At 46.0% G+C, this 15,976-nt stretch overlaps 1 protein-coding gene across 1 annotated transcript; it reads left to right on the top strand.

Moving 5' to 3' along the window:
• Positions 1 to 8,753: 8,753 nt before the first annotated feature.
• LOC129147781 (carcinoembryonic antigen-related cell adhesion molecule 21-like) lies at positions 8,754 to 14,974 on the top strand. The gene is made up of 4 exons (XM_054711129.1): positions 8,754 to 8,817; positions 9,719 to 9,848; positions 9,936 to 10,072; positions 14,694 to 14,974. Exons 1-4 carry the CDS (start codon positions 8,754 to 8,756, stop codon positions 14,972 to 14,974), a joined length of 612 nt encoding a protein of 203 aa, XP_054567104.1.
• Positions 14,975 to 15,976: the final 1,002 nt, after the last annotated feature.

Here is a 15,976-nt window from a genome sequence, read left to right as displayed (position 1 = left end):
CTAACCCAGGAGAGATGAGTGCAGCTGGCATTCAGGGCATGGTCTTGGGGCAGCAGTTTCCACATGGCCTGGGAGAGCCATGAAAGGCCAAATCTCACCCCTATTCCCCAAGACGCGCCTCAGCTGAATCAACAAGTTAGCCATGTCCCAGGGGATTTGTGTGTCAGTGAGTAAGTCTGACTATGAGCATGGAGACATGAGCAAGGAAATGGATGATGATATATGGGTGTGATGGAGGGGGAATGGAGGGCTTGGATGAACTTGGAGTGAGGAAGCATTATCTTCTTTGTTGACTAGTCAGAGTAACTTTCTGTGATTCCACAGGTAAGAGCTCTGTGGCAGGTCACAGGGCTGGAGTGGTAGGTGCCCATGGTCTTGGCCACTGTCCTGGTCTAATCCAGGACTTGTCACTTCCATCTGTGATGGATTCTGCTGTCCTCACCTGACCTTCTGTTGATGGGTATAACAGAACCCAGATCATGATTAGGAGTTCTGTCTAACTGGTCACATTACAGCCCATGTTCAGACTCTCCATCTCTTCTTAAGACTAGAAGCCAACCAGAAGCTGTTGTTTTATTGCTGTAGAACAAGCATGTCAAACTCACGGCCCGTGGCCACATGCACTGGGCCTCTAATTATTTTTTTTTTTAATATTTTTATTGAGGTATTATATGTGTACATATCTTACTATTACCCCCCCCACCCCACACCCACACATGCCCTCCCCCCCCCAGAGTTTTGCGTCCATTGTTTATGCTTATATGCATGCATACAAGTCCTTCGTTTGATTTCATAACTCCCCCACCTTTCCCAAACTTTCCCCCTGTACTTTGAAAGTCTGTTTGATGCTTTACTGTCTCTGTATCTATCTTTTTGTTCACCACTTTATAATGTTCTTTACTATCCCTAAATGAGTGAGATCATGTGGTATTTTTCTTTCATTGACTGGCTTATTTCACTTAGCATAATGTTCTCCAATTCCATCCAGGTTGCTGCAAATGATGAGAATTCCTTCTTTTTTATGGCAGCATAGTATTCCATTGTGTAGATGTACCACAGTTTTCCGATCCAGTCATCTGCTGATGGGCACCTAGGCTGTTTCCAAATCTTAGCTATTGTAAATTGTGCTGCTATGAACATAGTGGTGCATATATCCTTTCTGATTGGTGTTTCTAGTTTCTTCGGATATATTCCCAGGAGTGGGATTACTGGGTCAAATGGGAGTTCCATTTTCAGTTTTTTGAGGAAACTACTATAATTGTGTTGCATTTATTTCCCTTACGCACCTTATACACAGGCGCACCATTTCTCTTCACTAATACTGGCAGCAAATATTTTAGCAGCCAATTGCCACGTCATTTGTCTTGTACTGATTTGTTTGCTATGCACAGCAGGAAATATTTCGCTTCCAGAGAACAAGAAAAATAGATTTATTTGTGTTACGCTTATTAATTTGTGCAGCTATTCAGTATCTGGTAAGTTAATGTTCAAGAAAAAATATTAATTTTTATTAAAATGTTCTATTATTTTATGCTAACAATTACTCATTTATTTCAGCCCTTTGTATTCAGCATGTCTCTATGGAAATAAACCTACATTTCTATGAAAATTGAAGCTTTTGTTTTTTTGCGGCCCACACAAACTTAAACCTTGTTTATTTGGCCCGTGTTAGCCTTTGAGTTTGGCATGTTTGCTGTAGGAGATGTAGCCTTGCTCCAAGCCCTAGGAGTCTGCATGTGATTCTCTTATTAAGTCCCACCAGAGGCTTCACAAAGCACTTTTCATCCTTCTAACATGGATTAGATGGAGGTACAAGTGCAGTAACATGCCCTTTACTCTAGAGGGTACATCCAGCATGGCCCAGACTATTGGAGCCATAAAAGCCTCATAGATGTGGCAGATCCCTGAATTACCAGAGATGTGGATGCCCCTACAGCTCATGTTTTGCTTAAACTGCTGACGCTGTCATCACTGATGTCATTGTCTCAGAACATCAACATTAGCAGGCATCACTTCCGCCCCTCAGAGCACACATGTCTTACTAAGGCATTTAGAAAACTTTCTGTTGTAGAATTTTAGACTGGAAACCTATATCATTTTATTAACCAATGTCACCCTAATAAATTCAATTTTTAAAAAAGAAAAGTTGCCATTTTGTTCAGCTTTAGTGGGGAAGCCTCTAGTTCTCACCATTAAGAATGACATTAACTGTAGATCTGTAGGTTTTTTATTATTTGAATTTGGTGTGAAGTTGACTTGGAAAATGAACACATCCATTTGCCCTGCTAGGTAGGGCCGGCTTCATGAGCTCACAATCTGTGCACTCACTTAGAAGGCCCTGGTGTAGGTTTAATACTCTGCTTTCGCTGTCCTGAAATTCTTAATGACTTGAACAAAGAGCCCTGCATTTTCATTTGATACTGACTTTTCTGGTTCTGCCCCTAGGGTTGGAAAAAAATGGTTTCTCCCTACTGGGAGGTGCTATTTGTAATGTGACTACCAGAGTGCAGCAACACCTCAAGGTGACCTGGAGGGACTGTGAAGGGATGAGGAGTTTTTGGCTTTTTCCTCTTCTCTGTGTCATTACAAGCGTCTAATATTCAGGACCACCCTACCTCTAACAAATATGAATAGCATTAAACATACACAATAAAGTCTACACTAAATATTGGTCTTTTAAAAAAAATTTTCCCATCTAGAGAGACAGATGGGGGCGGGAGGGGAGTGTGTGTGTGTGTGTGTGTGTGTGTGTGTGTGTGATGGGAAAGAAAGCAGCTGAATCCTCATATACTAAGAGAAAAAAATCTTAGACTAGATAATGCCTAAAATTGAAAAACCAGTAAGTAGCCTCAAAGCATGTTATTCAGCGATGACTTTGGTTCCACTGGGGAAGCTGCCACTGTTTGGAACAGTTGTCCTCAGCGTGCCCCAGACAGAGAAACAAGAACCTCCCTGTGATCACTTTGAACAGAACACGCAGAGACACAGACCTTATCACAGCAACATCCAGTCACAAATACAAGAAAGAACATCCAACAGGAGGGCGTCAGGAACTGGCTTTGTTCCCAGTGTAAATATAAGACAAAGAATAACCATTTCATGTTCCAGCCACAGTGGGAGTTAAAATCTCCTTGGGGTTGTACGTGATCACATCAAAACAATATGCCTCCTTTGGGCCTTGCACACTGATTACGATATGCCCAAGGAGCCAAAACTTTTTGCCTCTTTGTCCAAATTATGTAAGATGAACATTGTCCTGTGTTTGTTTCTGTGTTCGCTTTGTTTGTTTTTTTCATATCAGGAATATAGAATTTTATTTTTTTTTAATATATTTTATTGATTTTTTACAGAGAGGAAGAGAGAGGGATAGAGAGTTAGAAACATCGATGAGAGAGAAACATCGATCAGCTGCCTCTTGCACACCCCCTACTGGGGATGTGCCCGCAACCAAGGTACATGCCCTTGACCGGAATTGAACCTGGGACCTTTCAGTCCGCAGGCCGACGCTCTATCCACTGAGCCAAACCGGTTTCGGCAGGAATATAGAATTTTAAAATATTAATTCTCAGTGTATGAACCTCCTATCATCACCAGTCTGTAAATGGTCTGTGTGTTCTTTAGAAAAGTGTTATTTATTTAACTTAAGTTATATTTTTTTACTTATGTATTTGGAAGCAGACTGAAGTGGGAGCTTCCAGAACGATCTCCAAGGGCAGGACTGGGGATTAGCCTCACTAAGAAAACTGCTGCTACTTCCTGGATGAAAAAACTGGGAAATGGACACACTGTGTTGCTCTTGAGCCACACCCCCTCTGCAGCCTCTATAGCAATAGCCTAAGACCCACCAGCCCTGTGGCCCTGAGTCCACAACGGGCACCTCACAAAACCACTTCCCTCCTCCAGACTTACACATTGAATGTGTTGTCAGAGATTTCAGGAATTGCTGTCTTCCACGTCTCAGTTTGTTGTGTGTTTTCCAAGGGCTTTGGAAGATAATAAGTTAAACCCATCAGGGGCAACTCTCCTAGGCATCATTGGGAAATCTCTAATGTAATATGTGCAAAAACCAAGATCTTTATTCTCCTCAACAGCCAACCTGACCCTCCCAAAGTCTTCCTCTTCTCCATCAAGGTCAACACCATCATTCCAGGTGCTCAAGTAAGAAATATTGGCATTATTCTTAATGCCTCTCTTGCTCTCTGATCCATTGGCACACCTGCAGTCGGTCTACACAGTATAGATAGAACACAAACACTCAGGTACAAGCCACCATCACTCCTACTTGAGGTTATTGTAACAGCTCCTAACTGGTCTTCCTGCTGCCTCCTAGACCCATGTTATAGCCATCTCCCCAGAGTAGGACCTGTGAATCCTTACAGATGAATTATTTAAAAACCCAAGTCAGGTCATCCTTTTTATTTTCAAAGCCCTTCTGTCACGTCACTCATACCTCAATCACACCAAAATCCAAAGTCTTCTCCACAGCCCACAAAACCCCACATTAGCGCTCCTCAAAGGGCTGGTCTGCACAAGACAGGGAGATTCTACCAGAAGGTCAAGCAACTCAGTGCTTTGGTTGAGAAAGACTTGCAATAAGAACATGTCAACAGAAATAAACAGGACACTGAGCTATGCGGTTGGTTTACTTTCTGTCCCAGGCTCTTTAGTGCCTTTCAGACCACCCTTTGATAGCAGATGCTCAGTAAACACTCATTAAATGGATGAGGGAAACCACACAATGGAAGCCTATCATCTGTGTGACACTTGCAATGGGAGCATGTTCCTTATCAACACGAAGGCATTGCTGTCAGCCTGGGAGAAGGCCAGCAAGTGCCTGGGGATGTCCCAGGTTTGGGTCTTTTTAAAAATATATATATTTTAATTTATTTCAGAGCGGGAGAGAGAGATAGAAACATCAATGATGAAAGAGAATCATTGATCGGCTGCCTCCTGCACACTCCTCACTGGGGATCAAGCCCGCAACCTGGGTATGTGCCCTGACCAGGATTCGAACCCAGGACCCTTCAGTCCAAAGGCTGATGCTCTATCCACTGAGCCAAACCGGCTAGGACCAGGGTTGGGTCTTTATCCTACTTACAACCAGGAGGGAGGACAGACCCTTGGGTAGATTACGGGTCACTCACAAGGTGGATATAGGGAACATTGTGATTTTAAGGGACTAAAGGAAGTCCAACCTCTCACTGTTAGCAGATCCCTGACCTGGCAGACACCTGGATCCTCCACCCCAGTAGAGTTACTACTAGGGGAGGAGGGTGCCCACCCTGAACTCAAAGGAATTAGGGGATAACTCCCTACACCCAAGGTCCCTGGATTGTGGTACACCTGCCTGTCATCTCTAAAGACATCTCATCAGCCCATGGTGTCCTGGGAGACTTCCTGTACAGGATGGGACAGGAAAACCCAGGATCTGTGGTTGCTTCCATCTCAGAGGGGCTGAGGGTTTCATGGGGGCCTCCCATTCCCTAACAAGAACCCACAGGCTTCCCTGATGAAGTCTCCACCTGAGCTACTCCACCTCCTAGCCATGCAGGGAGGCCTACAGCAGATGACGGACAGGGTCACAGATGACTTGGATGCAACACCCCAATGCTACGATGGATACACACAGGGAATTTGGGGGATCAGCCCTCCAAGTTCGAGACACTCTACTAAAAGCCTCAGAAGAGACCACACCAGGCTCTTCCTTTGAAATTTTTGGGGCAGAGAGGTCCTCCTGAAACAGCACATCCACCAGAGGGGACAGTTCTCATGACACTGGACTCATAATACTCTGGACAATGCCTGTCCTCTCACTGGGCTCACCCTGCTCTGGGATGGAGTCAGGAGACATGAAACCTACAGTGACTGGGCCCCGAATGACTGACCTTTCAGCTTGAAGGCCAGAGCCCACTTCTGCCCAGGTGTCAGGGTCATCTCCTACCCTCTGGTCAGCATCCCTGGTGCAGCACCTGACATTGGCTGCAGGTCTCCTTTTGCTCTCCAGAGGGCGACATTTAGACACACAGACAACACAGGGAATTCACACATGAACCTGGCTTTGCCTAAGGAGCTGGAGAAGGAGCCTGATTTCCATCCCTTGCCCCCACAGGCCCTTTTGGACCCCACCCTCATGCCTGCTCCATCCCACCTGCCACTTCTAGGGCCTGTGAATAAAAAGGGGAGCTATAAAATAAGCCTGACAAGCCCAGTGGGTGACATGGCAGGTCTGACAAGATCAGTGACCAAAAGTAACTGCACAGTGTGGTCTGATCACAAATGCCTAACTGGGCAGGTGATGGCAGGTCATCATGTCCCAGGCCTACAGCTTCTTTAGCAAAGGTCAGACTTTATTTACCTTAAGTGAGCCCTGTTCCCCATTCTATGCATCTTGGATGACATAGCGTTGACACATCAGAGTAATTTTTTCTTTGCAAGACAATTTGAAGGCACCAACTCTGGGACCAGCATACAAGACCACAGACTCCTTATGTTACCTGGTTCCTTGCATAACCTCTCTACATGCTGTAAATGTTAATTATCCTGGACCCACCAATGTAAAAAACAATATGTTCTCCCTTTTGCCTTTTGTGAATTCTAGGGATTTCCTCACTATACTTTCTCTAACCTCCTAATGGATTTCATGCAATTATTTTCACCTTCTCCTTTTATTATAATCCTATCTAATAAAGGTGAACTATGCAAATTGACTGTCTCATCGCAACTAAGATGGTGGCGCCCACAGCCAATAAGGAGGGAATATGCAAATCAATGCAACAAAGATGGCATCAGACAGGGCAGGATGCTTGTGTTCCGCCCTGCCCTGGCCACTCCTGGCCTCTGGGCAGCATGTGAAGATGGAATGCGGCAGCCAGGGCGAAGGTCCAGGTCTTGGTTGCCAGCAGCCAGGGGAAGGAAGGCCTATTCTTGCACAAATCTTCATGCATCAGGCCTCTAGTGTATAAAATAAGTTGCAAAATGGCCATTCTCTGCAGGATTTGAGACCCTGTTAACAAGCCTATGATCTCAGTGTGGCTCAAATGAATTCATAAAAATTCTCCACGGGTTTGGATGTTTCCTATTTTGACGGGGTCTAGGAGCTCCTGCTCTCTCAGCGGCTTTGTGCTGCTCCCCACCCCATGCCTGGCACCACCAATGGGCAAGGAGAGGGGACCACAAGTAAGTCTCCCAGGCAGAGGCCAGAGGCTGCCCCAACAATCATAGAGCACATGGACAGGCTCAGCCAACAGAAATAGAGAAGGAAGGTCTCCTTGAAACCATTCCCCACGTACCTGGGCGCCCACAGCACATGAACTCCCACCACGTACCTGGGCACCCACAGCACATGAACTCCCACCACCATCTTCTTCTCCCAAGACAAACAGGACACCATCCCCTTCACACTCAGGAACAGCAGGTCCTTCTGAGACATCCAGTCCTGAGTCTCTGTCCCTGGAAGCAAAGGCCAGGCTGGTGACAGCCTGAGATGAAGGAGGGATCCCTCTGCCATCACCACCCAGCTTGACACCCCCAGAGTCACCTCTGTGGCCTTTCTGCTGGGAGGAAAGCCAACCTTCCTGGCGCATTTGAGAACGCGGGGAAGACCTGGTGCCCAGCTGGGTTTCTGCGTCACAACCAGAAATAATCCCCAGTTTGGGGCCCGTGGGGCTCTCTGTGTGGTGCTGACAGACCCAAGGCCAAGACACAGCACAGGCCAATTCTGGGGTGAGGTGGTCTTCCTCCCAGGAGGACATGTGCCCCCATCAGCTTTGCTGTTGCAAGTGGGCTCCACAGGCCAGTAAGATCCACCTCCCCTGAGAGCTTGTCAGATGCAGAGTCTCTGGTCCACTGCACACCTGCTGAGTCAGAATCTGCATTTTAACAGGATGTGGAGATCCTCCCTATGCACAGGAGCGGGGGAGGGGAGTCCCACACCACATCATAGGGTCTCCCTCTGGCAGGGCATCCATGTTAGCTGAACAGCTGCTGAACAGCATTTATTGATTTTAGACTGAGAGGAGAGAGAGAGAGAGAGAGAGAGAGAGAGAGAGAGAGAGAGAGAGAGAGATTTGTTGCCCCAACCAGGGATCAAACTTGCAACCTAAGTATGTGTTGTGACCAGGAATCGAACCCACAACCTTTTTGGTGAATGGGACCATGTCAAGGCTGATGCAGCCTTTTTAAGATGTTAATTGGGCATCGCAGTCTTTACAAAGTTTCACAGGAGATCCAATGCACAGCAATGGTGACACCCCTGTGACAATTTTCCTGAGGTGGCCCCAGAACTCCTTCTCTGAGGAGAAAAGTCAAATGTAAAAGAGAGAGGGCTGTGGGGGAGGCTACTGTGCACCTGCCAGGGAGCCAGGGAGAGTGACCAGGAACACGGCATCAACTGGTGCTTTTCTGGATGCCATGTGCCTGTGTGTGCGAGTGTGTGTGTGTGTGTGTGTGTGTGTGTGTGTGTGTGTGTGTGTGTTCAAAGGCCTCAGCAATTCCCAGGGAACTGAAATATAGAGTAAAGGTAAACTGCAAGGAGGAGACGGGGTGACAGGAAAGAGGGGAGGGAGAGTGAGCTTCCTAAGCACAGACCCCACCCTGGCCCACGTGAGGAGGGAAGTAATCTCGCCCCAGGAGGAGGCTCAGCACATGGGGAGGAAAGACAGCAGATCCCACCCGTCCGGAGAGCAGTGCTTGTGAGCCTTACTGGAGCCCAAGCTCTTCCCACAGAGGGAGGGACAGAGAAGGCAGCAGTCACCATGGAGTCCCCTTCAGCCTCTGCTCACAGAGGGCTTGTCCCCTGGCAGGGGCTCCTGCTGGCCAGTAAGGAGGGGACAATTTCTGGGGGTGGGCGGGAGGATGGGGGACAGACTGGTTAAGATACCCTGGGGAGGACAGCCTCTGGGAGTCAAGGGAGGCTGATATTTGGACCTGAAGGGAAAGGGCAGGGGCGCAGAGTAGGATGGGGGAGGGAGTTCAACAACAACAACATCTCAGGATCTGGAAGCAGTGGAGGGCAGGAAAACCTCGATTGCTGTCCATTTCTTAAGTTGTTCCTTACTGAGGGTTGAATTTTGTAAACTGATTATAATAATAACAATTTATGTGAGGAGACACCAGAAAAACTTCACCAGGGGCGCTAAGCATTGTCTTTACCACCAACCTCAGGAATGGGCACATGCACACAAGGGGGTGCAGGACCCAAGGACCCATTCATTCACCCACAGGCACTTCAGCCTGCTGCAGGCCCTGGGGGTACAGCAGAGCAGACCAGCCCTTTCCCCCATGGAGCTCACCTTCTAGGGAGAGGATACACCAAGGAAAGATCTAGATGTGATGTCAGGTACCCACAAGTGCCATAAGGAGAACAGAACAGGGACAGGTCAGAAAGTGGAGACACCGGGCTTTTAGAGGAGGTGGTCACCACAGGTGTCTCCCAGGGACATTCTGAGGTCATCAGGGGTCTTAGGGCAGTGAGAAGGTGAGCCAGGCAGACACCTGGGGAAGAGTATTCAAAACAAACCTATAAAAATAACAGGTTCAGAGGTGCTGACGTATTGGTGGCCATGCTGCTGACCTTGGCCATGGGCGCCACACACACACTCACACACAGACAAAGGCAAAGAGATGAAGAGATGAAGAGACTTGCTCAGTATAAAGGGCCTCATCTTCCCATCCCAATACATAGATCCAAATATTGAATCACTTCTCTTTTCTCTTCTAGTCTCACTCTTAACCTTCTGGAGCCCGCCCACCACTGCACAGCTCTCTATTGTGCCGACCAATGCTGCCGAAGGGAAGGACGTGGTTCTGCGTATCCGCAACAAGCCTCCGGATGCTGTGGGCTTTCGGTGGTACAGGGGGGAAGGGGTGAGGTCCCATCGGAATATTGCATCTATTGTAAGGGAGTTAACAGTACAAGCATTGGGGCCTGCCTACAGCGGTCGAGAGAAAGTAAACAGTGATGGATCCATGCTGTTAAAGAGGGCCACACGGAGGGACACAGGATACTACACCGTAGTAGCCTTCCTTCGAAATTCAAAAAAAGAAATAGGATTTGGATGGCTCCGTGTATACCGTGAGTGATTGCTCTCTGACTTCTGGGTGTTTTGTGGGTGAATTTTACCTCACACACAGGACTGGAAGCACTGGACTCTCCTCCATCCCCCTCTGCCTCACATTCCAGGTTGGGTTTGGGCATTTGGTGCAGGACACACACAGTGGAGACAAACTTCCTAAGATCAGAGTTCCCTTCCAGGATTCCAGCCCTGCAGACATTGTCCACAGAGAGAAGGGCCAGTCTGATGGGAGAGACTCAGCAGAGGGAGACCAGTCTCAGTCTGGATCCCTGGGCCCCTCCCCATGACCATGACCCTGAGAAAGACCCTGCAGGACTCGGTCAGAGCCTGGCCTGAGGAGCTTCTTGGAATCCTCATAGAGAAACAGCTCAGGAAGCCCCTTCACAGGCCCTTCTCCTAGAGCTCCTGACTCCAAGGACCCTGGGGAGTGTGTGTCAGGTTGGGTTTGGGTTTGAGCTCCTGGGAAGGGCTGACTTGAGATCAATGGGTTCCTGAGTGTCCGAAGCACAAGGCTTCTGAGCTGGTCATCAGCCAGGGCTCAGCCCAAAAAGCTACATCTGGGCAGAAATGGAGTCTGGTCCTTTGCCTGAGGCTATGTGTGAAGAGCACAGCTAGATAAGGTCCCCGGGTCATTAGACGACTACTCTGGGGGACTTAGGAGAGCGAAGCGAAAGGTACGAAAGGTACGTATCCCCAAGGAGGAACAGAGGAGAAAAGATGATCCTGGCAGCTCCTCACCCACCAGGGACCAGCCCAGGGGATTCTCTCTTAGAGTTGATCAAGAAGAGATACCTCTTACTAGAGCATCTTTAGTTAGATACTGTGAATATTTCATGATTAATACACTGACAACCGGGCAGTCAAATATCTATCCTCCTTCACTGAAAAGAAACCGAGGCACAGGTAGACACAGTCACTAAAACAGAATCCCACAGACCATGAGCAGCTGATCAGAGTCAGCTGAGGTCTGTCTGCAGCCAGATCCCCGTCCTCTCCTCCTCCCCGGGGCCTATTAGGTGTCTGTGGATCGCTAGACCAACCATTGGTTCAGATCCTTTCTTCTTAGGCCAGGACTCCTAGCTCAAAGGGAGAGATTCTGGTCTGGGGAAGGAAAGGAAATGGAGAATAAATCTGTTTTTATGCTAAAACTGAATTACTTGCAGTAACAGTCAGAGTCAGTGCTGGGAACGCCCAGGCCTTCCCCTCAGGTGGCTGATCCACCCCTCCCTGCACTTCCTCCCTGCACTGAACTTGAAACCACTTATTTGTTTCCTGTGTGAAGGTGTCACTCCCACTGGATAGAAAGGAAAGGACTTTGCCGGCTCTCTCCTCACTCTACACCAGTTCAGGGACCATCATGTAACACTCTGTTTCTTTTGATGAATTAGGAAGAAATACCAGGGGTCCTCAAACTTTTTAAACAGGGGGCCAGTTCACTGTCCCTCAGACCGTTGGAGGGCCGGACTATAGTTTAAAAAAAACTATGAACAAATTCCTATGCAAACTGCACATATCTCATTTTGAAGTAAAAAAAAAAAAAAACGGCAAAAACACCCGCGTGTGGCCCGCGGGCCGTAGTTTGAGGACGCCTGAAATAAATGGTGATTGAATCAATGAATAAATAAATGATCCAAAATCTCTTCAGAAACTGGAACCTGGATGCAGAGTCCTTAAAATTCTGGCCACGAAGGACAAACCCCCTGTCCCTGCCCCATGTCTCGGATCCTTTGCTGCCCTTTAGAGGGATAGTCCTTCCAACAATTGGAGTATTAATAATAATTTTCACATATGGAAGATTTTAAATTATTTCCAAATTTATATTTCATAACCACCAAACACAAATGGTTCACAAGGGTCAGAATATCAGCAAGTCCATGCTACTCTATTGCCGTCCCTCACCCCTACTGTATCTGCCCTCAGCAGAGGGAGAATGACTTTAATGACCAAGCTTTGGCCTGTGCTCACTCTTTTCTACCTCATTCCTCGGACTCTGCTCGGTATGACTTACTGGCTCACTGGCTCATGTCATTCACTCTTACCTGGGAAGGCCTGCTCAACCTCTTGGCCCAGGGGCCTGAGTAGTCAACTGACCATGGGGTTGCTCCTGATCCCCATGTGTTATTTCTCCTCAAAGCCCAGGCTGTAGAATGTCCTGAAAATGGTGTTTCATAGAAACACACGTCAGCTGGACCGTGGAGGTATGTGCAGCTGGAAGGAATGGTCTCCTGTCAGCCAGGCAGTCAGCTGGTCTGTGAAAATCCAGAAGAAATCTGGGGTGGTCTCTGGCTCCCAGTCTTATGTCTTTCCATGACCAAACCCTGATACTTAACTGTCACCTGAGAAAGTCTGTGCTTTCTCCCATCCACAGAGCTGGAGGCCTTACATTCCCTGAGCACTCAGACCCTCGTGCATTTGTCTTGTAATACACAGATCTGCCATATTCTTTTAAGGACTCATGTAGGCTGAGAGGTGAGAGGTCTAGCTCTGATTGAAGAAGCCTTTGGGGGACTCAAAGGTACCACACATGGCCGTGTTCTCTCTGTCACCTGCACAGTCAGGTACCCACACCCAACATCACAGGCAACAACTCCAACCCTGAGAGTTTTATTTGCATTTTTGTGTGATAGTGATGTTGAGCATCTTTTCCTGTGTTTTGGTGGCCATTTGTGTATCTTCTCTGGAGAAATGTCTATTCAAGTGCTTTGCCTATTTTTAAATCAGGTTATTTGGTTCTGTTGTTGTTTTATTGTATGAGTTCTTTGTATATTCTAGATATTAACCCCTCATCTTACATATGATTTTCAAAATATTTTATCTCATTCCATAGGTCACCTTTCACTGTTTATTTTGTCCCTTGATGAACAAATGTTTTCATTTTGACAAAATCTAATTTATCTAATTTTTTTTGCCTGTGTTATTAGTGTCATGTTTAAGAAATCATTGCCAAATCCAATGTCATAATGCTTCCCCCTAAGAGTTTTATAATTTTAGATCTCACATTTAGGATTCCATCCATTTTGACTGAATTTTTGTGTCTGGTATAAGCAACAGTCCACTGCATTTGTTTTGCATGTGGATATGGCTATTCAACACCATTTGTTGAAAAGACTGTCCTCTCTTCATCCAAACCATTTGCTTGTGTCTTTTGGTGAATAGAAGTTTTTGTGCCACTGGCACACTATTTTAGTTACTTTAGCTCTGTAGTAAGCTTTCAAAGTAGAAAGTATGAAACCTCCAATTTCATTCTTCTTCTGTAAAATTGTTGCAACCACTTGGGGTCCACTGAAATTCCACTTGTATTCTAGGATGTATTTTTCTATTTCTACAAAAAAGTCAGTGGAGTTTTTATAAAGATTGTGTCAAATATGTAGATAAGTGGGAGTCTTCCAATCCATGGACATGGATGTCTTTTAATATATTTGTTTCTTCTTTACTTTCTTCCAGAAACATTTGGTAATGTTCAGTATATACATTTTCCTTTTTATTAAGTTTAATCCTAAGTATTCTATTCTTTCTGATGCTATTGTAAAGGGAACTGTTTTCTTAATCCGTTTTGGGATTGTACATTTTTGTTGCAAACAAGTAGAAATGATGCTGAGTGTTGATTTTTGTCTCCTGTAACTTTGCCTTATTTATTCTTTCTAACAAATTGTGTGTGCGCGCGCGTGTGTGTGTGCGCGCGCACGCATGCGTGTGCCTTAATCTTCAAGGTTTTCTACATGTAAGGTTATGTTGTCTTTCTTAAAAGATTATTTTCTTTTTTTTTTTTCAATTTGGATACCTCTTATTTTATCTTCCTGCCTATTTTTTCTGGCCAGGACTTCCATTACTATGTTGAAAATTGGGGAAAGTAGCATCTTGTCTTGTTCATGATCTTAGTAACATTTTCTAAGTATCTCCATGGAGTATTGTGTAAGCTGTGGGCTTTCATGCGTGGCCTTGACAATATCGAGAAGTTTCTTTATATTTCGACCATCTCTTGTTAATTTAATAACCACTTCTCTAGCAATTTTGTTCATGGTGCTATTCAATGTGCTGGCCAGGAAATAAAGTCCTGTTCAGACTGAGGAATCCTTTAGATGGAACTTCTTCCAATCCAAGGTCATGAAGACTTGGGCGGGCCATCTTTATTGCCTAATGAATTATTTAACAAGGGGTAAATGCTTTTTTTTAAAACTTTCTGTAAAGTTCCCTTGGCCCCAGAGATGGACAGATATGGTAAACCCACATTCTCCAACATACATGGAAGTTTACATGAAAAGTGGGACCTGATCATATTTAAAGTCAAAGTTTTAGGAAAAAAATCAATAAAAGCTCATGAAAGTTTTATCTTGATGATGAGGTTATTGGGCTGGAAAGGGTTTCATGTGCTGATACTAACAGAGATGTCTGTGGGAACAGGTCAGGGGTCACCCTGGTGTGATCTGGGGTCAGAGAGGAGGTGCAGTCTTCCTTTTAACACATTGTCACCTGATCAAAGACAGTGGTCCTTCTGCAGAGGCCAGGACTATCCTCTGGTGACCTTACACTGGGCAGTGAGAGCCTGAGAGGTCTGATTTATTTGCGTGGCTCCAGGCCCCTAGCTCACTCTCAATAGTCATATCCTCTGTGTCTCTACAGAGCCTGTCAGAGTGCCCACCCTCCTAGCCAGCAACACCACAGTCACGGAGCATAAGGATTCCGTGGTCCTGACCTGCTACACAAATGCAGTCTCCACCCAGTGGTTCTTCAATGGCATGAATCTGCGGCTGACGGAACGGATGAATCTGTCCTGGAAGAACAGAACCCTCACCATAGGCCCCGTCAGGAGGGAGGATGCTGGGAACTACCAGTGTGAAGTGTCCAACCCCATCAGTTCCGCTGAAAGTGCGCCGGTTGAGCTGGAAGTAAAATATAAGTGACCCTCCTCCTCTCCTATAAGTTACTAAACTCTGAATAATTTTTTGCACTCTTTAAATAGATTTGTTGTGAGGGTGGAAAGTCCTTATAAGACTTACATTGAGTCAATAAATACACAAAAATCAGAGCTGACTTTGTCATTATTTTTTATTAAGGTCACCTTCCACACCGGATCACACCTCTGATTTGTTTTAGTTGCACCATCTCCACAGTGGAAGTGACACTGAGTCCCTCAGAGGATGGTCAGTGGCTGTGTGATGACTGGTGGGAGTATGTGATGAGGTCACAGGAAGTTGAGCTCTGTCCCTCTTTCAGGGGGGCCAGTTGAGGGTCTGGAAACTGTTGTGGACAACAGAAATACACAGAAGGACACCCATGTTGGTAGCAACACTGATCTTTTTTTCTCCCTGTTTGACTTCTCCCCCCAAAATTTCTTAAGTTTTCTTGGGTATTTTTGTTTTAATGACAATAGACTTATTTGCATATGTTAAATGCGACTCTATTTTCCTTGTTAATAGTATATAATTGGAAATGTTGCTAATACAACCAAGGCTTTGGCTCAAATGTCCTAGTTCAGTGAGATAGACACAGAATTAGAAATGACCTCACCCTTTATGGAGCTAAGTTTGAAATGAAGAGAATTTTGGAATCTCTTGGAGAAAAGGGCTTCCCCCAATGCTAGAGAGTCTGCAAGTGAAGCATGAGGGTGAGGATTCCTAACCTCAAGAGGCTGTTAAAATTCCCATCTTAGGTTTCATAGAAACACCTGCATCAGAGCAAACTATTAGGTAAATGTCAGTTCCTCTGCACTTAGGTCACTAATCAGGCCAAATCCAGTGACATCAGCCATGATATAGGATCAAGAGTACTCTTCTTCCTTGGAGATGTCATTTCCTCAAAGGGAAGGTGACTGTAGAGAGAAATGTAAAGTCTTCATGGAAAGCACAGCCTTCTGGGAGATCAGATACTGACTGTGTTCAGGGTCTGTCAGCTGTTTTGCATCT

Source organism: Eptesicus fuscus, chromosome 21 (genome assembly GCF_027574615.1).
Source record: "Eptesicus fuscus isolate TK198812 chromosome 21, DD_ASM_mEF_20220401, whole genome shotgun sequence".
Taxonomy (NCBI): Eukaryota; Metazoa; Chordata; class Mammalia; order Chiroptera; family Vespertilionidae; genus Eptesicus; species Eptesicus fuscus.
The sequence above is the reverse complement of the archived record's forward strand: the minus strand, read 5'-3'. Positions and strand labels throughout refer to the sequence as shown.

What these genes read in the sequence shown, in the direction of transcription:
- LOC129147781 (XM_054711129.1), top strand. Translation starts at nt 8,754, where the DNA reads ATGGAGTCCCCTTCAGCCTCTGCTCACAGAGGGCTTGTCCCCTGGCAG. An exon ending in GCAGGGGCTCCTGCTGGCCA is followed by an intron (nt 8,818 to 9,718) that starts GTAAGGAGGGGA and finishes TTTCTCTTCTAG; the next exon opens with TCTCACTCTTAACCTTCTGG. An exon ending in GATGCTGTGGGCTTTCGGTG is followed by an intron (nt 9,849 to 9,935) that starts GTACAGGGGGGA and finishes GCCTGCCTACAG; the next exon opens with CGGTCGAGAGAAAGTAAACA.